The following is a 25,432-nucleotide window of genomic DNA, read 5'->3' as shown; positions in this document are numbered from 1 at the left end:
TGCAGCCTGGTAACTGTTTAAACAGCTGACAGAGCGGGCACCTCCCTTCACGAGTCTTTTCCTCAAGATACTCTTTCCTGTTTTCTTACCAAACTAATCTGAAATCTAATTAAGGCCCATCTTTCAACACTCAGTAACGCCATCAGTAGGAACCCATGATACTCACAGAAGACAGTGGCCTGTGGGCCTCCCTGGGAACCCACTCTCCAGGTCAGGACCTAGGCCCCTCCACTTACTCACTCTGTGATTTTGGTCAAACAACTTGCCCTCAGGATCCTCATCTACAAAATGGTAAAAGTAACAGTACCTACCTCATTGGTTCACCATGGGAAATAAAACAGAACATATGTGCAAAGGGCACAGTCCTGAAGTCAGGGCTCTCATTCGGTGCTTCGGGATGAGAGCCTGTCCTCACCTCGATGCCCCGGCCCCCGGCCTAAGGACGGTGCTACCTAAGAAAGTCTTCCCCTCACCCCACACTTGCCTGCTCAGCGGCCAGCCAATTGGAGGAGGATTCAATGGGAGTGTGTAAATGGGAGATAAAATGTCTTGGTTGTACCTGTTTGTGGTTTAGCTTTGTATATAAAAAAAAAAAAAAAAGGAAATAAACTTGAAAATTGTCTGTCACCATAAAAATAAAACAAAAATTAAAATATTTACTGCTCCCCCCAAAAAAACAAACAAAAACAAACAAAAACTGATAGGACATAGCACCTTTTCCTGCTCACTCCTGCCCTCCCAGACCCTCAGCGGGCCGTGCAGCAGACAGCACACGACTGGGCCCAGCATGGGGCTAACTCCATCCTCCCCAGACCTCTATTCTAATGAGCCCAGGCAAGGCTACCACGAGCAGGTAGAGTCACAGTGCTTTAGCCCAACAAAGACCTGGCTTTGGGGGTCAACGATGTCAGATTTTCCATCAGAATGTTCTGACAGTAGACGCCTGTTTAACCAACAGAACAAAATCTAATTCAGGCCAAACATCAACAGCGAGAGAAAATGATTAAAGGTTATTCTGAGCACTAGATTCTCCATCCAAAAGAAAGGACAGCACGGTAGGCAGAGGGAACTGAATGCAGTCTGCACCCCTGACACATGAAGCGCGCAGCCTGGGGAACAAGACACAAAACAGGTAAAACAAGTAAAACAGGCAGGGGCTGGGCAGGCCTCCAATCCAGAAGGAGGAGCACAGCTGTCACTCTGTCGTCACAGGAAATCTAAAAACCTAAGCTGAGTGGCAACTGTCAGAACTGCATTTGGGGTAGAACAGGCTGGCTACACTGCAAAGAATGGTTTTTAGGCATGAGTTGCTAAACTACAGCCTGTAGGCCAAATCTGGCCTACCAGCTGATTTTGTAAATACAGTTTTATTGGGACAAGTTCACGCCCATTAATTTATGTATTTTCTATGGCTGCTTTCACAGAACAACAGCAGAGCTGACCAGTTGAAGGAGAGACCCATATGGCCCAGAGAGACTAAACTATTTACTATCTAGCCCTTTACAGAAAGTCTAATGACCCCTGATTTAAAGATTGGGGGCCAGGGAACCAATTAGGAAGATACTGCAATAGGCAGAGAATTAACAAGAGCCTGAATTAAAGCCATGTTTAAAGAACAGGGAGTAGGGACTGCCCTGGTGGCACAGTGGTTAAGAATCTGCCTGCCAATGCAGAGAACACGGGTTCAAGCCCTGGGCCAGGAAGATCCCACATGCCACCAAGCAACTAAGCCCATGCGCCACAACTACTGAGCCTGTGTTCTAAATCCCACAAGCCACAACTAGAGGAAGCCTGTGCACAGCAACAAAGACCCAACGCACCCAAAAATAAATAAATAAAAATAAATTTATTAAAAAAAAAAAAAAAGGACAGGGAGTAGCAAAGGTGCTGAGAAACACCTAAGAGGTAAATCTGAAGGATGAAGAGATGAAGGATGAAGGGGTGGGGAGGGGCTTCCAGGATGACTCTGCAGTTTCCGGCTCATGGCCAGTGGGACCATGAACTGCCATCAGGAAGCAGGGAAGAGAAGCCAGGGCAGAAGAGACAGAGGCTGCTGAAGCCATGGGACCTCGGATATAAGTCCAAAGGTCAGAAAGAGGTCATCGATCAGAATGACCCAAAATGACGAGAGGGCTGACCTCACCCGAAGACAGGAGAGGGAGCAGGAGGAGGACAGACGTGCGTCCCACCGAGGACACAGCCTCAGAGCGCCTGCCCCTGGAGCCATGGCCTGCCCCCTGAGCTTCTCTACTTCATTCAACATCCTTTCGTTTCTTTTTTTGGGGCTGTGCCGAGAGGCACATGGGATCTAGTTCCCTGACCAGGGGTGGAACCTGCGCCCCATGCAGTGGGAGTGTGGGTCTTAACCGCTGGACGGCCAGGGAGGCCCTAATACTCTTTCTTCACACCTTCTCGTATAGTTACTCAAACAAAACCAGTGTTGGCAGAAAAAGAACTCACTCACCTGATTCAGCTCTCAGTTCCAGGCCTTTGGCTTTTAGTCTTGAGTCAATAAATTTTTCTTTTTCCTAAAAGAAGACAGCTATCAGAATTCCCTTTCTTCATCTTTCCGTTTTTCCTTGGCTAGGACACAGCTCTTGTGTTCTGGAGAAATCTGGATGTGGATTTCCTGAGAAGTGGCCCATCTCAAAGCCTGTTTTAAACCATCTGAACTTAGTTAAAAGTTGCATGCTTGAAATAGGATTTGAAAATGAGATGTTTAATAACCTTTGGGAGGCACTGTTTGTTTATAAATCCACAGAATAAGATAAATGCAACTCCATTTGACTTAGCCTGCCCAAATGGATAAACATGTATCGCCTAAGTCTTTCTTCTGGATTAGAATATTTATACTCCTTTCTCGTAGTTTATTGATGAGTATGCTATTAAGAATCCTGAATTCTCAGGAAGAATGACAACACATCCCAGACACGCATAATTTCATAAACATACACACACACACACACACACAAGCGTATATAGATGTGGAACCTGAAGTTCTGGTTCTGGCTCTGCTACTCTCTTTACTTCCTTGAACGTCTCAAGATCCGTGATTCTGTGAATGATCAATATCTCTTCTTTACAGTTACATACTGACTTTAAAATTCTATGCATACATACACATATACATATGTATGGCGCGGAGGCAATGAGATGCTGCCAAATAACTGCAAGGCAAAGCAGATGCTAAAGATTCAGCACCCCCAAGTGGCCAACTGTATTATTTCTCATTCTGACCCGAAACCTAAACTTACCTTAAGAAAAGTCAAATTCTGGTTTGCCCAGAACTGTTGGTTCCATTCTTGTGTTTCTTGTCTTAATTCTCTTAACTTTTGTTCCAATGGTGATTCATTTTCAGGGATGTAGAAGTGAACAGGTCGAAGGTTTGAATATTTATCTGGGGGTCCTATCCAATCATGGCAAGATTTTCTTGGAGGGCAGAATCTTGAGACCTTTAACAAAACGCATGGCGTTACTATACAACTTAACAAATCTCTAGTACTATAAAATGAACAGTCCAGATCTATTAAAGACCCTTGTCAGCTTCCTCTTTTTAAGACTATGTGCCAGGGAATATCCAAATTAAAAGAACTATAATAAATAGCATTCACGTTAATACCACACCAAACATGTTCAACAATGGTGCTGGAATAATTCAACATCATAAGGCGAAAAAGAATGTCAACCTGTGCTTTGTATCATATACAAAAATTAACGCAAAATGGATCAAAGACGTAAAATGTAAAATCTAAAACTATAAAACTTCTAAAACACTAAAAATTCTACAAGCTTGGATTAGGCAAAGATTTCTTACGTACACCACCAAAAGCACAATCCACAAAATAAGAAATAGATGAACTGGACTACACCAAAGTTAAACTCTTCTGTTCTCCTAAAGACACTTAAGAAAATGAAAAGACAAGCCACAGACTGGGAAAAAATACATGCAAATCTGTAAAAGGACTTGTTTCTAGAATATATATAGACTTTTCAAAACTCCATAATAAGAAAACACACAACCCAATATAAAAATGGGCAAAGGGCTTCCCTGATGGAGCAGTGGTTAAGAATCTGCCTGCCAATGCAGGGGACACAGGTTCGAGCCCTGGTCTGGGAAGAGCCCACGTGCCGTGGAGCAACTAAGCCCGTGCTCCACAACTACTGAGCCTGCGCTCTAGAGCCTGCAAGCCACAACTACTGAAGCCCGTGCGCCTAGAGCTTGTGCTCTGCAACAAGAGAAGCCACCACAATGAGAAGCCCACGCACTGCAACAGAGTAGCCCCTGCTCTCCGCAACTAGAGAAAGCTCGCACACAGCAACAAAGACCCAACGCAGCCAAAAATAAATAAATAAAATTAATTTAAAAAAAAAAAAATGGGCAAAATATTTAAATAAAAGTTTCCGAAGAAGATATATAGATGACAAATAAAAGCACATAAAAAATGCTCAACATCGGGCTTCCCTGGTGGCGCAGTGGTTGTCGATGCAGGGGACGCAGGTTCATGTCCCGGTCCGGGAAGATCCCACATGCTGCGGAGCGGCTGGGCCCGTGAGCCATGGCCGCTGAGCCTGCGCGTCCGGAGCCTGTGCTCCGCAACGGGAGAGGCCACAACACTGAGAGGCCCGTGTACCGCAAAAAAAAAAAAAAAAAAAAAAAAAAGCTCAACATCATTAGTCATTAGAGAAATGCAAATCAAAACCACAATGGGATATCACTACACATCTATTAATATGGCTAAAAAAAAATCTGCCAAAACAAGTGCTGTCAAGGACATAAAACAATCGAGTTCTTAAATATTGCTCATGGCAATGCAAAATGATACAACCACTTGGGAAAAAAGTCAGCAGTCCATTATAAAATTAAACACACACCTAACATACAACCCAGCAACCCCTTCCCAGGTTATTTATCCAAGATGCATGAGTTCACATGTTCGCACAAAAACCTGCATATGACTGTTTAAAGTGGCTTTATGTATAACTGCCAAAATCTGGAATTAGCCGAAATACCCTTCCACTGATGAACAGAAAAACACAGCACGGCATATACATGTGACGGACACTACTCGACAACAGAGGAGACTACAGGTAACACAGATGAATCTCAAAGGCACTATGCGGATTGAAGAGGCCACACCAAAGAGGCTGCACACTGGATGGTTCTATTCCCAAGACATCCTGGAAAAGACACGTGCTAGGGTAGAGGAAGGGGGTGACTACAAAGGAATTTTCTGGGGTGGTGAAAGTGATTGATACCTTGAATTGGGGCGCACATGTCTGCCAGGAGTGAATTTTCCTATATGTGAACTGGACTTCAATAAACCTGATATTAAAATAAAGAGATCAGCTGAGTGAGTAAAAGACTATCCATTTGTCTGTTAAAAGGTCAATGTAACCACAATCCATGGGGGGAAATAACATTCAGTTTGGAAATCTCTTATACCCTATTTTTAAAAAAGAAAGCTCTACCTATAATGGAAAATGTATAACTAAATCACTTTGCTGTACACCCGAAGGTAACACAACACTGTAAATTAACTGTCCTCCGATTTTAAAAGAGCAAAAGCTCTACTGAGCACGACTTCTACCTCCGGAACATCGGAGTGCCTCCCGCCAGTCCTCCCTCCAGAAACAACCAGAAAACTACTCAGCAGCACAGAAGAGTGAGCCACTGACAGGTGGAACACGGACAGATCTCAAAACTACAGAGCGAAAGAGCCAGGCACCAAAGAGGACGTTCTATGTGATTCCACTTATGTGACATTCTAGAAAAAGTAACCAGATCAATGGTAGCCTAGAGTGAGGGGTGGAGGGGATTGGAGTGATGTTCTGGATCTTATTGGGGTGGTGATTGCACAGATTTACACATTTGTCACAACTCATCAAACTCGAAATGGGTGCACTCATTTTACTATATATAAATTATACCTCAATAAAGTCAATTAAAAGAGTGGTAAAGGGTTTCCCTGGTGGCGCAGTGGTTGAGAGACCGCCTGCCGATGCAGGGGACACGGGTTCGTGCCCCGGTCCCGGAGGATCCCACATGCCGCGGAGCGGCTGGGCCCGTGAGCCATGGCCACTGAGCCTGTGCGTCCGGAGCCTGTGCTCCGCAACGGGAGAGGCCGCAACAGTGAGAGGCCCGCATACCGCAAAAAAAAAAAAAAGAGTGGTAAAACTTACAAAGATAAAGAATTACTATATTGAACATAATTAACAGTTCTTCTGCATTTAGAAGGCCCTTCATTTAGGATACTTCAGTACTTCACTATCACCATTATAAGCTGCAACTTCCAAGGAACTAAAAATAGAGATGCAGGGTTTGCAAAGTTTAAGATAAAGCAGCTCTTTTTCTATCAGGAAGCAGCTTACTTATAATTTCATTTGAAAAACGTAGCTTTACTAGCTAATCATTTCTCAAATTAATGCAGATAACCAGGTGCAGCTGTGTGCTTTGCAATGGCTCACTTGGCAGGAGCACCACGGGAGGAAAGGAGAGGCCAAGCAGAAGCTCAGCTTGGTGTACAATCCTCAGCGTTCCTCTCCCTGGTGTGGGTCTGACCATCTTCTGGTCCCTGGACTCAACCCTGGACAATTAGAGTAAAGAGCCAAGTGTAGACTGAGAAAGGAAACCAAGTCACTCTTCAGGAAACACAGTCAGTTTTCGCTCTGACGGCTGCCACTAAGCACCACCCACCTACACCAAGCATCCCAAGAACTTGGCGTTAACCGAAGGAGAAGGCTAAATGCAGCACTACCCGTCGGCCCTCTCCTTGTCTTGGATGCTATGACCTTCCTAAGTCTTCTAAATTCCCAGGCAGTCTAAAAATAGGAAGAATTTAAAACGTGACAAGGATAGCAGCGGGTTTGGTCGGGAAGTGGGTTACAAAGCTCGGTGTGGCCACCTAGCGGGGACAGTTCAGACCACAGAGAACACCTGAGGAGGTTACATCAGCTCTGCCATCACCGCTCAGAGCTCAGCAGGTCAAGTTATATTACAAAATATGCAGGGACATCCACTCATGCAAAAAGCTTCTCCTTACACCTGAGAACACAGAGTTTCTGAGTTATAACACGTTACAGCTCTGCCTTTAGGACAACACTGGCGTTTATAATATTTTATTAAAAATCTGGGGCATGTTCAGCTCAGCGTTAGAATGCTTACTATTTGGGGGCTTCCCTGGTGGCCCAGTGGTTGAGACTCCACGCTCCCAATGCAGGGGGCCTGGGTTCGATCCCAGGGTCAATTCCTGGAACTAAGATCCCACATACCTCAACTAAGCGCCACAACCAGAGGAGCCCAAGGGCTGCAACAAAGACCCAGCGCAGCCAAAAATAAATAAATATTTTTTTTAAAAAAGGAATGCTTACTATTTAGAAAATTATTTTGAGTCTAGAATAAGTGAATGAGCAGGAAATGCTGAAAAGTACATGTGATTCCCTCAGACTCTCAAAACATTTCTAGAAAAGTATCTTCTAAAAAAAATTTCAAACTTTTAAGGACCCTTGACAGATTAGGTAAAAGAATACAGCATTTTTTTTTTTTTTTTTTTTGGTACGCAGGCCTCTCACTGTTGTGGCTTCTCCCGTTGCGGAGCACAGGCTCCGGATGCGCAGGTTCAGCGGCCATGGCTCACGGGCCCAGCCGCTCTGTGGCATGTGGGATCTTCCCAGACCGGGGCACTGAACCTGTATCCTCTGCATCGGCAGGCGGACTCTCAACCACTGCGCCACCAGGGAAGCCCAGAACACAGCATTTGACTGGGGAGAAAAAAAGACTGATAGAGGCCTTCCCTGGTGGCGCAGTGGTTAAGAATCCACCTGCCAATGCAGGGGACACGGGTTCGACCCTGGTCCGGGAAGATCCCACGTACCGCGGAGCAACTAAGCCCGTGAGCCACAACTACTGAGCCTGGGCTCTAGAGCCTGTGAGCCACAACTACCGAGCCCACGAGCCACAACTACTGAAGCCCGCACGCCTAGAGCCCATGCTCCGCAACGAGAAGCCACCGCAATGAGAAGCCCGCGCACCGCAACAAAGACTAGCCCCCGCTCACCGCAACTAGAGAAAAGCCTGCGCACAGCAACAAAGACCCAATGCAGCCAAAAAAAAAAAAAAAAAAAAATTGATAGAAAATGTCCAATCACTAAAAAGAACCTATGTAGTAATAATGACTTAAAGATTTGGTGACAAGTAGAATATGCCCTAAAATTCACTCAAATTTACACATCAGTAATGGAGCTTAAGAAACTGGAGGAGGTCCCAGGGGAATGCAAGGAAGGGTCCTTCAGGCCTGTTCTGGGGGGACATGACCACTCTGAGGGGGTGGAGAGGAAGAGCCATTCTCTGAGGCTGTGGCGGTATGGGGGCTGCAGGGACAGAGGAACGGGAGGAGGCCTGGGGACAGAGCCGCCCCCTGGGCAGTGGTGTGCCCATAAATGTTTAATATGGCTGGGGGACGCATGTGGTTATAACTTCACTGATATAAGGATGTGCAGCACACACTTTACAAATAATAATAAAACATACGATACCTTTCCTCATAAATTTTACATAGCCGATTGATTCTCACAAACTGCTTTCATTAATTTTTAACAACTTTAGTGATATATAATTCACATACTACAGGGACTTCCCTGGTGGCGCAGTGGCTAAGACTCCGCGCTCCCAATGCAGGGGTCTGGGTTTGATCCCTGGTCAGGGAACTAGATCCCACATGCCGCAACTAAGATCCTACACAGCCAAATAAATAAATATTTTTTTAAAAAACAGTATTACTATAAAATTAACCCTTTTGATGTATACAATTCAGTGTTTTTAGCATGTTCACAGTGCTGGGCAACTATTATTACTAATTCCGGAACATTTTCATCACCCCCGAAAGAAACCCCGTACCCAAGAGCAGTCACTCCCCATTCTTCCCCTCCCCCAGTCCCTGGCAACCACGACTCCATGCATTTGCCTGTTCTATATATTTCATGTAAATGGAATCATACAACGTGCTCTTTTGTGACTGGCTTCTTTCACCGAACATGTTTTCCAGGTTCATCCAAGCTGTAGTATGTGTTGCCAATACTTCACTTCTTTTTATGGCTGAGTGACAGTCCATAGTGTGGGTATAAACACATTTTGTTTATCCAATTATCAGCTGAGAACATTTGGGTTGTTTCCACTTTTTGGCTATTATAAATAATGCTGCTATGAACATTTGTGTACAGATTTTTGTGTGGACATGTGTTTTCAATTCTCTTGGGTGTATATACAGGAGTAGCATTGCTGGGTCATATGGTGACTCTGTTTAACACTTTGAGGAACTGCCAAACTGTTTTCCGAAGTGGCTGTATCATTTTACATTCCTCACCAACACCTGCTATTGTCCATTTTTTAAAATGACAGCCATCCTAGCGGGTACGAAGTGGTATCTCATTGCAGTTCCTTCACTGATTTTTGCTAAATTTGGTATTAATAGCCAAACCCTGGTTGCAGGTGACTAATTAGTAAGCGTATAATACTTAGGACACAAAGGTGATTTGATATTAAGAAGTAGGGTGGGGGCTTCCCTGGTGGCACAGGGGTTGAGAATCCGCCTACCAATGCAGGGGACACGGGTTCGAGCCCTGGTCAGGGAAGATCCCACATGCCACGGAGCAACTAAGCCTGTCTGCCACAACTACTGAGCCTGTGCTCTAGAGCCCGTGAGCCACAACTACTGAGCCGGCGTGCCGCAACTACTGAAGCCCGCGCGCCTAGAGCCCGTGCTCCGCAACAAGAGAAGCCACCGCAATGAGAAGCCCGCACACCGCAACAAAGAGTAGCCCCCGCTCGCTGCAACTAGAGAAAGCCCGCGTGCAGCAATGAAGACCCAACGCAGCCAAAAATAAATTATTTTAAAAAAAAAAAAGAAGTAGGGTGAACAAGACCTACTGACCTCATCTATTTGTCAAGGACACAAATGATTTTTTTTTGTAATTAATTAATTAAGGGTGAACAAGACCTACTGACCTCACCTATTTGTCAAGGACACAAATGATTTTCTTTTGTTAATTTATTTATTTTTGGCTGCGTTGGGTCTCCGTTGCTGCACGCTGGCTTTCTCTAGTTGTGGCAAGCTTGCCACAACTTCCCGGACCAGGGCTTGAACCCATGTCTCCTGCATTGGCAGGCGGACTCTTAACCACTGCGCCACCAGGGAAGTCCACAAATGATTTCTTTGATGAAATGGATAACAGCTTTCAAATACTGGAAGAATATTTTCTCAATTTGGTTTATTCACAATATGATGTCAACCGACAAGATACTTTTTTTTTTTTTTTTTTTTTTACTATTTATTTATTTATTTGGCTGTGCCGGGTCTTAGCTGCGGCACACGGGATCTAGTTCCCTGACCAGGGAGTGAACCCGGGCCCCTGCATTGTAAGCATGGAGTCTCAACCACTTGACCACCAGGAAGTCCCAAGATATACTTCTTAATTTAATCCACATTACAGTTGACCCTCAAACAACTTAGGGGTCAGGGTGCCGACCCTCCATACACTCAAAAATCTGCATACAACTTTACAGTCAGCCCTCCATATCAGAGGTGCCACATCTGCAGACTGAACCAACCTGAGAGTATACAGTACTACAGAAAAAAATCTGAGCGTAAGTGGATCTGCGAAGTTCAAACACGCATTGTTCAAGGGTCAAGTGTACTAACATTTCATCCTTCACTTTCCTAAGTCTGGACAATCAACAAAACAGTAAGTCAAGCCCTGATTTGGAAATTTTGCCAATTTCCATAGTGCAATGACTTCCACCATGGACAACTTCAAGCTAGCAACGTGATGTTACTGAACAAGGAGTTAGGAAAAGATGTGCAGAAATACCATTATATGTTATTTCTGCCATACAGGTATGGTAGAAATAGATACAAATAACCTCAGAAGCAGAGATAGTTATAATCCAACTTTTAGTAAGGGAGGCAAACTCTTCCTCTCCTCTCTGAGAGTCTCTAAACGGGCCTGAGAGTCAAACTAACATAAAACAGATTAACAACTTATAGATTTTTTAATGTACACATGGGAGCACCCATAGGAAAATGAAGACCCCATAAAGCAGATAGGCCCAACTGCCTATATACCAGGCTGAACAAAAAGTAGCCACTGTGGAAGAGGGACTAAAATCTATGGGGAGACTAAAGGAAGGTAAGAGTTATTTTACCAAGACCCGTTTGCACAGACCTCTTTCGCTCTCTGGTGATAAGAACACATTTTGTTCCTGATTTACGAAAGGCAGCTTTCACGCGGGAGGTTTATCTCCTGCCTAAAGGAAGAAAAGGGGGCGGTCACAGTGCCCTTCTTGCACCTGCTGTCTTTCAAGTGCTTTTAGCTCAAAATAATCTTTATGCCAAAGTGGCCTATTTCGGGGTGGCTTATTTTGTTACCCTTTAGTACTATTTATTTATTTTTATTTTAAAAAATATTTATTTGGCTGTGCTGGCTCTTAGTTGCAGTGTGAGAGATCTAGTTAGCTGACCAGGGATCGAACCCGGGCTCCCTGCATTGGGAGCGCATTGCCTTAGCCACTGGACCACCAGGGAAGTCCCTTCTGTACTCTTTAGAGAGCTAAAATTTACACCATTAGTTTAAATGCCTAAAAATGTTTTTAATTTTCCTAAAGATATTTATGAGGATATAGAAGAAACTTAATAGAACGTCCAAAATTATCAACATAATAAAAAAAGTTTGTTTCCTGTAGGTATTGTCGCCTAGAAACAAGCAAATATAAGTGTGTGTGTATTAGAAAACTAGTAAGGAAAAGAAATTTTTAAAAATATTTTCTAAAATTCTCTGTGTGCAGTTTTTGCCATAAGAATTCTAATTAGCCTCATTTCTGAGCAATGAATATTAGCAGGCTCTGCTGCTTCCAATACTTCATTTTACTTTTTCTTTTATTACCTTCAGACTTCTGGAGAACGAAGCTGCTAGAACTAAAACCTTCTCCGTGCTTCATGCTAGCTTATTTCACGATTGACGCAAACATTTTTATTAAGATGAATTTTTCTCACAGCTGCAGAAGATGCAAGAGCCTACAGCTGATGAAAGTTAAAGGGAGTCAAGTACTAGCTTCTGAGAAGCCTTCTTCTCTCTGGCCCAGGGAATAAGTTTACAGATTTCCAGGCCCAAGCAGCACTTAACGCTGGCACCCTCCCACCAGGCCCTTGAAGGGTTCAAACAGCTGCACCTGCAGCGGCTCCGACTACCTCCTGTGCCAGCTGCCCCGGGCCTCGGGCCTCCGCGGCAGGCTGAAGGCTCCACTTCAGTTCTGCAGTCAGCTAGTGCGTGCAGCTCTAACTGCCCCCAGAGGCCCGCCCTACACCCACCGATTCTCCAGACTGCAGCCAGAGCGATCGCTCCAAATCATTCAACCTAACCGTGCTACTTCTTCCCTTAAAAACCGTCAGTGACTACTCATTACCCTCAGGCTAAAGTCTAAAATCCTCACTGTGGTCTAGCAGCCCAGGCCTGCCCCATCTCTGCTTCCCCGTCCACCCACCGGAACTTCCTTTAATAACAGGACAGCTGATTTCTGACCGTCCTCGGGAACTCTACTTATGTCCTCCCTGAATCCCTCTCTCATCTCGTCCCCTTCACTGGCTTCAGGCTCCATGGCGCATCTCCAGGGCATCCTGAGCCTCCTGGTGACGTGAGGAAACACGTGTTTCCCCCACTAGACTGCAAGCCCACGGGGGCAGAAACTGCATCTCTCTGGTTGTAACAAGCGCTTGTTGGAGGAATGTTCTTCCCAGTTGTTAAAAATCTTTCCTGTTCACTTTCTCTATGATTATGCAGAGAAATCCCTTCATCTTCAAAAAGCTTGATTTACATGAACGATTTGGTGGAGAAACATCTAGCAAAGTTTTTTTTAACATTTATTTATTTATTTTGGGCTGTGTCAGGTCTTAGCTGCAGCATGTGGTATCTTTCGTTGTGGCGCACGGGCTCCAGAACGCGTGGGCTCAGTAACTGTGGCAGGAGGGCTTAGTTGCCCCGTGGCATGCAGGATCTTAGTTCCCCAACCGCGGATCGAACACGTGCCCCCTGAATTGGCAGGTGGATTCTCGACCACTGAACCACCAGGGAAGTCCCTAGCAAAGTTTAACTCGATATGGCAATCACTGATAACTAGCACCAGAATGCTGAGAAGTTCTGAGGGAGCCAGAAGCCATCACCGCCAAGAGTGTTCCTTATGTAACTGCTAGTTCTTGACGAGTTTCTAGGTTTTCCAGTAAACTCTCAAAGGCTGTATGATCAGAGAAGCAGAAGGACACTGAGTGGCTGAGTGTTCTGGAGTACGACTTACACATGGTGGAAGAAGAGAGAGGCACTGTTGCAGGTGGACACGTCAGAGCTGCAGGGGAAGTGGAAAGCCAGGCTGACCGGCTGCTGGAGAGGGACAGAGGGAGACGGGGAGAAGCCTAGGCGTAGCTGTCACCTCTGCGTGGCCAGCTCACACTCCACACCGGTCTACTACACCCTACTGACTAGCTCAGCATGGCTGTTTCATTTCTTCCTGCAGACTCAAACATCTTTATCTTTGACCATTTTTACTTTTGTCTAGTTCTTCTAAAGAGTGTCTCTCTTGTTGTCACTGGGAAGCAAAGTTGAGCCGTAAGAGGCACAGCCAGAGTGGAAAGTTCTAAATGAAGGGCCAGCAAGTCCCCAAGAAGGGACTGAACTCATCCTTCGTGTGTGAAAGTGATAGGGCCCCACTAGCAGAAAGGCATCCTGATCTGCTACCTAAGACCTGAAACTATGCTCCTCGCCAGCAGGGTTGAAATACACTGACTTGATACTAGACTGACTTAAAAATCCTTTTTAGAAAGTAAAGGCAGGGGCTTCCCTGGTGGCGCAGTGGTTGAGAGTCCGCCTGATGATGCAGGGGACACGGGTTCCTGCCCCGATCCGGGAGGATCCCACATGCCGCGGAGCAGCTGGGCCCGTGAGCCATGGCCGCTGAGCCTGCGCGTCTGGAGCCTGTGCTCCGCAACGGGAGAGGCCACAACAGTGAGAGGCCCGCGTACCGGAAAAAAAAAAAAATGGCAGGACCGTAACACATAGACCTTTAATGTTTTATCCATCATTCTAAGAATAATATATGGTTACCACATTTTCCTTTTCTTTTAAAAAAGCTTTTAAGAAAAAAACCCTACTTTTCTGCAAGTATTTCTGGACTTTTCCCACACAGCCTTTGCATCTGTTGTATTCAGATATTCTCAGAAACTGAAGGTGATTCACACAAAGGGATCCAGTGAGTGGAGACAGAAACGGAGCCAGCCTGGGTCCCCTGCTGTGAACTTCTGTTGCAAGATGGGGTTCCTTCCCCTCCTCCAAGCTGGGGAGTCTGCACAACACCCCTTGGAGGTCAGCTCTGCCAGCAGCAAGGAGACAAAGGGGCAGGTTCCACCCTAACTGCACCTGTTTACCTGCCTTACTATCTCCCAGAACTGTACCCCATCTATTCTTACAGGTTCCCTATCAAGAAATGCTACAGAAGCCACCCCAGCTGCCCATGCGTAACAAGGCAAGCTCAAAGGAGCCGGGGTATTCAGTTACTTCCCCATATGCATCTTTTAGTTATTGCTTAAAACTACTGTACAGTTCATATGTGAACTCTGTGAACCAACTCCTTCAATCATCCTCAGTTTTCCACTATAATTTGAGAGACTGCATCTTCAATTACGGCAGAAGTAGTTCTTCTACTCTCCCCTATAAACATATATTCTGCCTTTGTTCACCCAAGAACTGCTATTTAAAAGGGAGAAGAAGGGGCTTGGGGGAGGAAAAGAAAGAACCCCTTCGAGGTTTGAATAATTACCATAATTTACCGTTCTTACAGCAAAGCATACAGCACAGCTTCCTGAGGCCTGGAGTGGCAGGGACGTGCGTGGGAAGGCGTGCTAGACCTGACAGTTCCGCGGAGGACCACACATGTTCTTACTGGTCACACTGAGTTTTCATTACTGGGGGGTGGGGTGGTGATGAACCTTCCAGTTTTTTCTCTGTAACTGTAAACTGCCAAGCTGGGCAGCCCCACACCAGGCCTCTCCTTGTTCAGCTCTGCAGGTCCAGCCTGGCTCTCCATCCCTTCTGCCTTGCAGCAGGCTCCAGAGCTCTGCCAGCACACTCCCACCCTGGGGCCTGTCCCTCTAGAAGCCGGGATTTGGAGTGGGAGACCTTTTTATCCAGTGCCTTCCTTCCCAGAAGTGCCTGTACACAACACAAAGCTCCTCTCTGAGTTAAAGTTTCACTGCCAGACACTGGGGAAACCAACGGGCAACAATGAAAGGAACAAATGTTGGCCAGATCCAGCGTTCTCGGCGTGTTTCCTGGTCTAGAGTCCTAACCCTCCCGGGATGGGAACTGAAAGCCTTTCCCTTCTGGAGAGGTGGAGCCCCCAGCCTGTCGTTCTAGGCGGACGCTAGACAAAGCAGCACACTGAATTCAGCAGTACACAAAAGGGCCACTGCATCAGGACCAAGCTGGGTTTATACGGGAGTGCAAGGCTGGTTTAACGTCCGAACATCAACAACCAATGAAGCAGTCTTCTCAGAAATAAAGAAGTCAAATCCACATGAGGTCAAGGCTGTAGAGTGCAGCTGTCTGTTTACAGGAAACACACAGGGCAGAGGACCACGTTAAATTACACCATGGGAATGCAATCAGCAAAATCCAGACTCTGAGAAACTCCAAAGGACAGACTCCCCTCAGCAGCCCCAGATAGACTGCGTCAAAAACAGGAAGGGGACCGGAATCACAACTAACTGCTGAACAATCATCGACAGGAAGACACTGGAACTCACCAAAAAAGACACCCCACAACCAAAGACAAAGGAGAAGCCACAATGAGCCGGTAGGAGGGGCGCAAATCACAATAGAATCAAATCCCATAGCCGCTGGGCGGGTGACTCACGAACTGCAGAACACTTACACCACAGGAGTCCACACACTGGAGTGAAGGTCCTGAGCCCCACGGCAGGCTTCCCAACCTGGGGGTCCAGCAACGGGAGGAGGAATTCCTAGAGAATCAGACTTTGAAGGCTATCGGGATTTGACTGCAGGACTTCGACAGGACTGGGGGAAACAGAGACTCCACTCCTGGAGGGCACACACGAAGTAGTGCGCGCATCAGACCCAGGGGAAGGAGCAGCGACCCCATAGGAGACTGAACCAGACCTACCTGCTAGTGTTGGAGGGTCTCCTGCAGAGGCAGGGGGTGGCTGTTGCTCACCGTGGGGACAAGGACACTGGCAGCAGCAGTTCTGGGAAGTACTCATTGTCATGAGCCCTCCCAGAATCCTCCATTAGCCCCACCAAAGAGCCCAGGTAGGCTCCAGTGCTGGGTCGCCTCAGGCCAAACAACCAATAGGGAGGGAACCCAGCCCTATCAGCAGACAAGCGGTTTAAAGTGTTACTGAGCTCCGCCCACCAGAGCAACAGCCAGCTCTACCCAACACCAGTCCCTCCCGTGAGGAAACTTGCTCAAGCTTCTGAGAGAGCCTCATCCACCAGAGGGCAGACAGCAGAAGCAAGAAGAACTACAATCCTGCAGTCTGTGGAAGAAAAACCACACTCACAGAAAGACAGACAAAATGAAAAGGCAGAGGACTTTGTACCAGATGAAGGAACAAGATAAAACCCCAGAAAAAACAACTAAACGAAGTGGAGATAGGCAACCTTCCAAAAAGAATTCAGAATAATGATAGTGAAGATGATCCAGGACCTCAGAAAAAGAATGGAGGCAAAGACCAAAAAGATGCAAGAAATGTTGAACAAAGACCTAGAAGAATTAAAGAACAAACGCCTAGAAGAATTAACAAATGGACAGAGATAGACAATACAATAACTGAAATGAAAAATACACCAGAAGGAATCAATAGCAGAATAACTGAGGCAGAAGAACAGATAGTGACCTGGAAGACAGAATGGTGGAATTCACCGCTGTGGAACAGAATAAAGAAAAAAGAACGAAAAGACATGAAGACAGCCTAAGAGACCTCTGGGACAACATTAAACACAACAACATTCAGATTATAGGGGTCCCAGAAGGAGAAGAGAGAGAGAAAGAACCCGAGAAAATATTTGAAGAGATGATAGTCGAAAACTTCCCTAACATGGGAAAGGAAATAGCCAGCCAAGTCCAGGAAGCGCAGAGAGTCCCAGGCAGGATAAACCCAAGGAGAAACATGGCGACACACATAGTAATCAAACTGACAAAAATTAAAGACAAAGAAAAATTATTGAAAGCAGCAAGGGAAAAACGACAAATAACATACAAAGGAACTCCCATAAGGTTAACAGCTGATTTCTCAGCAGAAACTCTACAAGCCAGAAGGGAGTGGCATGATATACTTAAAGTGATGAAAGGGAGGAACCTACAACCAAGATTACTCTACCCGGCAAGGATCTCATTCAGATTCGATGGAGAAATCAAAAGCTTTACAGACAAGCAAAAGCTAAGAGAATTCAGCACCACCAAACCAGCTCTACAACAAATGCTAAAGGAACTTCTCTAAGTGGGAAACACAAGAGAAGAAAAGGACCTACAAAAACAAACCCATAACAATTAAGAAAATGATAATAGTAATATACATATCAATAATTACCTTAAACGTGAATGGATTAAATGCTCCAACCAAAAGACACAGGCTCACTGAATGGATAAAAAAACAAGACCCATATATATGCTGTCTACAAGACACCCACTTCAGACCTACGGACACATACAGACTGAAAGTGAGGGGATGGAAAAAGATATTCCATGCAAATGGAAATCAAAAGAAAGCTGGAGTAGCCATACTCATATCAGATAAAACAGACTTTAAACTAAAGAATGTTACAAGAGACAAGGAAGGACACTACATAATGATCAAGGGATCAATCCAAGAAGAAGATATAACAATTATAAATATATATGCACCCAATATAGGAGCACCTCAATGCATAAGGCAACTGCTAACAGCTACAAAAGAGGAAATCAACAGTAACACAATAATAGCGGGGGACTTTAACACCTCACTTACACCAATGGACAGATCATCCAAACGGAAAATTAATAAGAAACACAAGCTTTAAATGACACAATAGACCAGAGAGATTTAATTGATATTTATAGGACATTCCATCCAAAAACAGCAGATTACACTTTCTTCTCAAGTGCACACAGAACATTCTCCAGGATAGATCACATCTTGGGTCACAAATCAAGCCTCGGTAAATTTAAGAACATTGAAATCATATCAAGCACCTTTTCCGACCACAATGCTATGAGATTAGAAATCAATTACAGGGAAAAAAAGGTAAAAAACACAAACACATGGAGGCTAAACAATACGTTACTAAATAACCAACAGATCACTGAAGAAATCAAAGAGAAAATAAAAAAATACCTACAGACAAATTACAACAAAAACACAACGATCTAAAACCTATGGGATGCAGCAAAAGCAGTTTTAACAGGGAAGTTTATAGCAATACAAGCCAACCTCAAAAAAAAAGAAAAATCTCAAATAAACAATCTAAACTTACACCTAAAGGAACTAGAGAAAGAAGAACAAACAAAACCCAAAGTTAGTAGAAGGAAATAAATCATAAAGATCAGAGCAGAAATAAATGAGATAGAAACAAAGAAAACAATAGCAAAGTTCAATAAAACTAAAAGCTGGTTCTTTGAGAAGATAAACAAAATTGATAAATCTTTAGCCAGACTCATCAAGAAAAAGAGGGAGAGGACTCAAATCAATAAAATTAGAAATGAAAAAGGAGAAGTTAGGGCTTCCCTGGTGGCACAGTGGTTAAGAATCTGCCTGCCAATGCAGGGGACACGGGTTCGAGCCCTGGTCCGGGAAGATCCCAGATGCTGCAGAGCAACTAAGCCCGTGTGCCACAACTACTGAGCCTGCGTTCTACAGCCCATGAGCCACAATTACTGAGCCTGTGAGTCACAACTACTGAGCTCGCGAGCCACAACTACTGAAGCCTGCACGCCTAGAGCCCGTGCTCCGCAACAAGAGGAGCCACCACAATGAGAAGCCTGCGCACCGCAATGAAGAGTAGCCCCCGCTCACAACTAGAGAAAGTCCGCGCGCAGCAACAAAGACCCAACATAGCCAAAAAAAAAAAAGGAGAAGTTACAATGGACACCGCAGAAATACAAAGCATCATAAGAGACTACTATAAGCAACTCTATGCCAATAAAATGGACAACCTGGAAGAAATGGACAAATTCTTAGACAGATATAATCTTCCAAGACTAAACCAGGAAGAATTAGAAAATATAAACTGACCAATCACAAGTAATGAAATTGAAACTGTGATTAAAAATCTTCCAACAGGGCTTCCCTGGCGGCGCAGTGGTTGAGAGTCCGCCTGCTGGTGCAGGGGACACAGGTTCGTGCCCCGGTCTGAGAGGATCCCGCATGCCGCGGAGCGGCTGGGCCTGTGAGCCATGGCCGCTGGGCCTGCGCGTCCGGAGCCTGTGCTCTGCAACGGGAGAGGCCACAGCAGTGAGAGGCCCGCATACCCAGCCCCCCAAAAAAAAAAAAAAAAATCTTCCAACAAACAAAAATCCAGGACCAGATGGCTTCACAGGTGAATTCTATCAAACATTTAGAGAAGAGCTAACACCCATCCTTCTCAAACTCTTGCAAAAAATTGCAGAGGAAGGAACATTCCCAAACTCATTCTGTGAGGCCACCATCACCCTGATACCAAAACCAGACAAAGATACTACCAAAAAAAAGAAAATTACAGACCAATATCACTGATGAATACAGATGCAAAAATCCTCAACAAAATACTAGCAAACAGAATCCAACAACACATTAAAAGGATCATACACCATGATCAAGTAGGATTTATCCCAGGGATGCAAGGATTCTTCACTATATGCAAATCAATGTGATATACCATATTCACAAACTGACGAACAAAAACCATATGATCATCTCAATAAATGTGGAAAAAGCTTTTGACAAAATTCAACACCTATTTATGATAAAAAATCCCCAGAAACTGGGCATAGAGGGAACCTACCTCAACATAATAAAGGCCATATATGACAAACCCACAGCAAACATCACTCTCAATGGTGAAAAACTGAAAGCATTTCCTCTAAGATCAGGAAAAAGACAAGGATGTCCACTCTTGCCACTCTTATTCAACATAGTTTTGGAAGTCCTAGCCACGGCAATCAGAGAAAAAAAAGAAATAAAAGGAATACAAATTGGAAAAGAAGAAGTACAACTGTCACTGTTTGCAGATGCCACGATACTATACATAGAGAATTCTAAAGATGCCACCAGAAAACTGCTAGAGCTAATCAGTGAATTTGGTAAAGTTGCAGGATACAAAATTAATGCACAGAAATCTCTTGCATTCCTATACACTAACAATGAAAGATCAGAAAGAGAAATTAAGGAAAATATCCCATTCACCATTGCAACAAAAAGAATAAAATACCTAGGAATAAACCTACCTAAGGAGGTAAAAGATCTGTACTCAGAAAACTATAAGACACTGATGAAAGAAATCAAAGATGACACAAAGAGATGGAGAGATATACGATGTTCTTGGGTTGGAAGAATCAATATTGTGAAAATGACTATACTACCCAAAGCAATCTACAAATTCAATGCAATCCCTATCAAATTACCAGCGGCATTTTTTACAGAACTAGAACAAAAAAATCTTAAAATTTGTAGAGAGACACAAAAGACCCCGAATAGCCAAAGCAGTCTTGAGGGAAAAAAACGGAGCTGGAGGAATCAGACTCCCTGACTTCAGACTATACTACAAAGCTACAGTAATCAACACAATATGGTACTGGCACAGAAACAGAAACATAGATCAATGGAATAAGATAGAAAGCCCAGAGATAAACCCACGCACCTATGGTCAACTAATCTATGACAAAGGAGGCAAGGATATACAGTGGAGAAAAGATAGTCTCTTCAATAAGTGGTGCTGGGAAAACTGGACAGCTACATGTAGAAGAATGAAATGAGAACACTCCCTAACACCATACACAAAAATAAAGTTAAAATGGATTAGAGACCTAAATGTAAGACCAGACACTATAAAACTCTTAGAGGAAAACATAGGAAGGACACTCTTTGACACAAATCACAGCAAGATCTTTTTTTTTTTTTTTTTTTTTTTTTTTTTTTTGCAGTACGCGGGCCTCTCACTGTCGTGGCCTCTCCCGTTGCGGAGCACAGGCTCAGCGGCCATGGCTCACGGGCCCAGCTGCTCCACGGCATGTGGGGTCTTCCCGGACTGGGGCACAAACCCGTGTCCCCTGCATCGGCAGGCGGACTCTCAACCACTGTGCCACCAGGGAAGCCCCAGCAAGATCTTTTTTGATCCACCTCCTAGAGTAACAGAAATAAAAACAAAAATAAACAAATGGGACCTAATGAAACGTAAAAGCTTTTGCAGAGCAAAGGAAACTACAAACAAGTCGAAAAGACAACCCTCAGAATGGGAGATAATATTTGCAAACAAATCAATGAACAAAGGATTAATGTCCAAAATATATAAACAGCTCATGTAGCTCAATTTTTTTTTGCGGTACGCGGGCCTCTCACTGTTGTGGCCTCTCCCGTCGCGGAGCACAGGTTCCGGACGTGCAGGATCAGCGGCCATGGCTCACAGGCCCAGCCGCTCCACAGCATGTGGGATCTTCCCGGACCAGGGCACGAACCCGTGTCCCCTGCATCGGCAGGTGGATTCTCAACCACTGCGCCGCCAGGGAAGCCCCGCAGCTCAATATTAAAGAAACAAACAACCCAATCCAAAAATGGGCAGAAGACCTAAACAGACATTTCTCCAAAGAAGACATACAGATGGTCAAGAAGCACATGAAAATCTGCTCAACCTCACTAATTATTAGAGAAGTGCAAATCAAAACTACAATGAGGTATCACCTCACAGCAGTTAGAACGGGCATCATCAGAAAATCTACAAACAACAAATGCTGGAGAGGGTGTGGAGAAGAGGGAACCCTCTTGCACTGCTGGTGGGAATGTAAATTGATACAGCCACTATGAAGAACAGTATGGAGGTTGCTTAAAAAACTACAAATAGAATTACCATATGACACAGCAATCCCACTACTGGGCATATACCCAGAGAAAACCATAATTCAAAAAGACACATGCACCCCAATGTTCATTGCAGCACTATTTACAACAACCAGGACATGGAAGCAACCTAAATGCCCATCGACAGATGAATGGATAAAGATGATGTGGTACATATATACAATGGAATATTACTCAGCCATAAAACGGAACAAAACTGGGTCATTTGTAGAGACATGGATGGATTTAGAGACTGTCATACAGAGTGAAGTAAGTCAGAAAGAGAAAAACAAATATCGTATATTAACACATATATGTGGAACCTAGAAAAACGGTACAGAATAACCAGTTTGCAGGGCAGAAATAGAGACACAGATGTAGAGAACAAACGTATGGACACCAAGGGGGAAAGTGGAGGGGGGGTGGTGGTGGTGGTGGGATGAATTGGGAGATTGGGATTGACATATATACACTAATATGTATAAAATAGATAACTAATAAGAACCTGCTGTATAAAATAAATAAATAAAATTCAAAAATTCAAAAAAAAGGAAGGGGATAGAGTCAAACCCTATAGACTGAAAGAAAACTAAAAGAATATTAATCAATCTCAATGTGTAGACCTTATTTGGATGCTGATACAAGCAAATTGTAAAAGAAAACATTTATGACATTTCTAAAACAACTGAAGAAATCTGAACATTGGAAATTTGCTGGGATTAAGGAATTATAATATTTTTAGGTGTGACAATGGTATTATGTCTTTTATATATATATATATATACACACACACACACATATATGTATATATATTTAAGTCTGTATCTTTTAAAGATACATACTGAAATACTTACAAATGAAATATGTCTGCTATTTGGCATAAAATTATCTGGGAAGGGGGACTGGATGGGGCTAAAGATGAAATAAACAGCCATGAGTGGATAACTGGAGAAGCAGGGTACTGGATACACAACAATTCTTTATATTCTTCTATCTTTGTACATGTTTCAAATTTCCCGTAAGTAACAAAAAGAGAAAATCAATAAATCAAAGTAATTCTCCACATTAACAGAACAAGGGGAAATCATGTAATTGTTTCAATAGGTGAAGGAAAAGCATTTGGTAGCGTTAGAACACTGGACTGAGTGGGAAAACACTGCTTTCAATCCTGACTCTGCTCTGTGATTAGCAGGCAGTCACTTTACATCTCTGGGTCCCAATTTCCTCACCTTTATGATAACAGAGTTAAATTGCATGGTTTTTAAGTCCTCCCACCCCAGCTTTGTTTTCCAACTATTTATTGAAAGCCTTTTAAATACTAGAAATAGCCATGTTAACCTTAAAATTCAGTGACTGGCTCTCTCACCAGTTTCTCATTTATCCTGAGTTTCAACTTCTTCCTATGAGGTTTATTCCAAATCTAAACTTGGGGATTTTGGAGATCATTCTCCTTAATGGAAATGTAAGCAAAACGTGACACCAGTAGTTCCATTATCTGTTGTTACTTGCAAATATTACCTCTGTATGCTGAGGGCCTGTTTCTCTGTTTTGTTCATCTAAAAATTACTAGAAGAAAAATTTTAATTCATTATCCTTTGGATAAAGGAACTATAACATGTATATTCCTTATGTGCAAGCATTATGATCTTGAAATTGTTTAATCGTACTGTAAAAGTAAGTAATTATTGAAAAGTAATTATTCAATCTCATCTGTAAAATGGGGATGATAAAAGCACCTACTGGACAGAATTCTGAGGCTTAAATAAGGTAAAATATGTAAAGTTTTCAGAACAGTGCATGCAAGTGCTTGATAAATGTTTACTATCAGTATAAACGTGAATGGAATTCAGGACTATAGCAAATATTAATGCATATCATGTAACCGTGGTTCCCTAACTTGTGAACTTATTGGACTTGCCCTTAAGAATCCTGATGTTTGGGGCTTCCCTGGTGGCACGGTGGTTAAGAACCTGCCTGCCAACGCAGGGGACACGGGTTGGAGCCCTGGTCCGGGAAGATCTCACATGCTGCGGAGCAACTAAGCCCGTGCGCCACAACTACTCAGCCTGCGCTACAGAGCCCACGAGCCCCAACTACTGAAGCCCATGCGCCTAGAGCCCGTGCTCCGCAACGAGAGAAGTCACCACAATGAGAAGCCCGCACACTGCAACCAAGAGTAGCCCCCGCTCGCCATAACTAGAGAAAGCCCGTGCACAGCAATGAAGACCCCATGTAGCCATAAATAAATAAATTAAAAAAAAAAAAAGAATCCTGATGTTTGGACTTCCCTGGTGGCACAGTGGTTAAGAATTTGCCTGCCAATGCAGGGGTTCGATCCCTGGTCCAGGAAGATCCCACATGCCACGGAGAGCTGCGCCACAACTACTGAGCTTATGCTCTAGAGCCCTCGAGCCACAACTACTGAATCCCACACACCTAGAGCCTGTGCTCCACAACAAGGAAAGCCACCGCAACGAGAAGCCCACACACCACAACAAAGAGTAGCCCCCTCTCGCCGCAACTAGAGAAAGCCCACGCACAGCAACGAAGACACAACACAGCCATAAATAAATAAATTTATTTATTTTTAAAAAAATAGTAGCCAGGGAATTCCCTGGCCGTTCAGTGGTTAGGACTCTGCGCTTTCACTGCTGAGGGCCCAGGTTTAATCCCTGGTCAGGGAACTAATATCCCGCAAGCTGCACGGCATGGCCAAAAAATAAATAAGTAAATAATAATAATAATAAACTGGTAGCCAGAGATTAGAGAGGGAAATAAATTGTGTAGGTCCTAAAAGCAGGTCTCCTTAACGCAAGTGAAGAACAAAGAATGAGGAAATACATAGGGTGAACTAGAAATACAGGATTAAAATATATCTCTTTAGATAAAGAAAACAAAAGGTTTAGGACCTGTGACTTTTAAGAAGACCTTTAAAAATATTTAAAATCACAGCCTGAAAGACAACAATCTCCCTCTGCTGTAGGAATTTAATTCCCTGGAGAACCGGCTGCGTGCTCAGGAAGCACACAAAGATGGGGCCAAATACATAGGAAACACAAACTGCCCTGAGGAAAGAACCGCTCTTTAACGTCCCATCCAAAACCTAGCGTAACGCGGAACACATTCTAAAAAACAACAACAAGGGCTTCCCTGGAGGCGCAGTGGTTGAGAGTCCGGCTGCCGATGCAGGGGACGCGGGTTCCTGCCCCGGTCCGGGAAGATCCCACATGCCGCGGAGCGGCTGGGCCCGTGAGCCATGGCCGCTGGGCCTGCGCGTCCGGAGCCTGTGCTCCGCAACGGGAGAGGCCGCAACA

General features: G+C 44.2%; 1 protein-coding gene across 1 annotated transcript in view; it reads right to left on the bottom strand.

Annotated features, from left to right (window-relative positions):
* The window catches only part of LOC116749844 (cytochrome c oxidase assembly factor 8), a 36,210-nt gene that overhangs the window by 8,931 nt on the left and 1,847 nt on the right, over window positions 1–25,432 (bottom strand). The window contains 2 exon segments of the mRNA XM_032624642.1: window positions 2,461–2,528; window positions 3,255–3,452. Of these exon segments, the coding sequence (XP_032480533.1) occupies window positions 2,461–2,528; window positions 3,255–3,452 (266 nt within the window).

Source organism: Phocoena sinus, chromosome 2 (genome assembly GCF_008692025.1).
Source record: "Phocoena sinus isolate mPhoSin1 chromosome 2, mPhoSin1.pri, whole genome shotgun sequence".
Classification (NCBI taxonomy): Eukaryota; Metazoa; Chordata; class Mammalia; order Artiodactyla; family Phocoenidae; genus Phocoena; species Phocoena sinus.
Note: the sequence above shows the minus strand (reverse complement) of the source record. Positions and strands in the feature narration are given on the sequence as shown.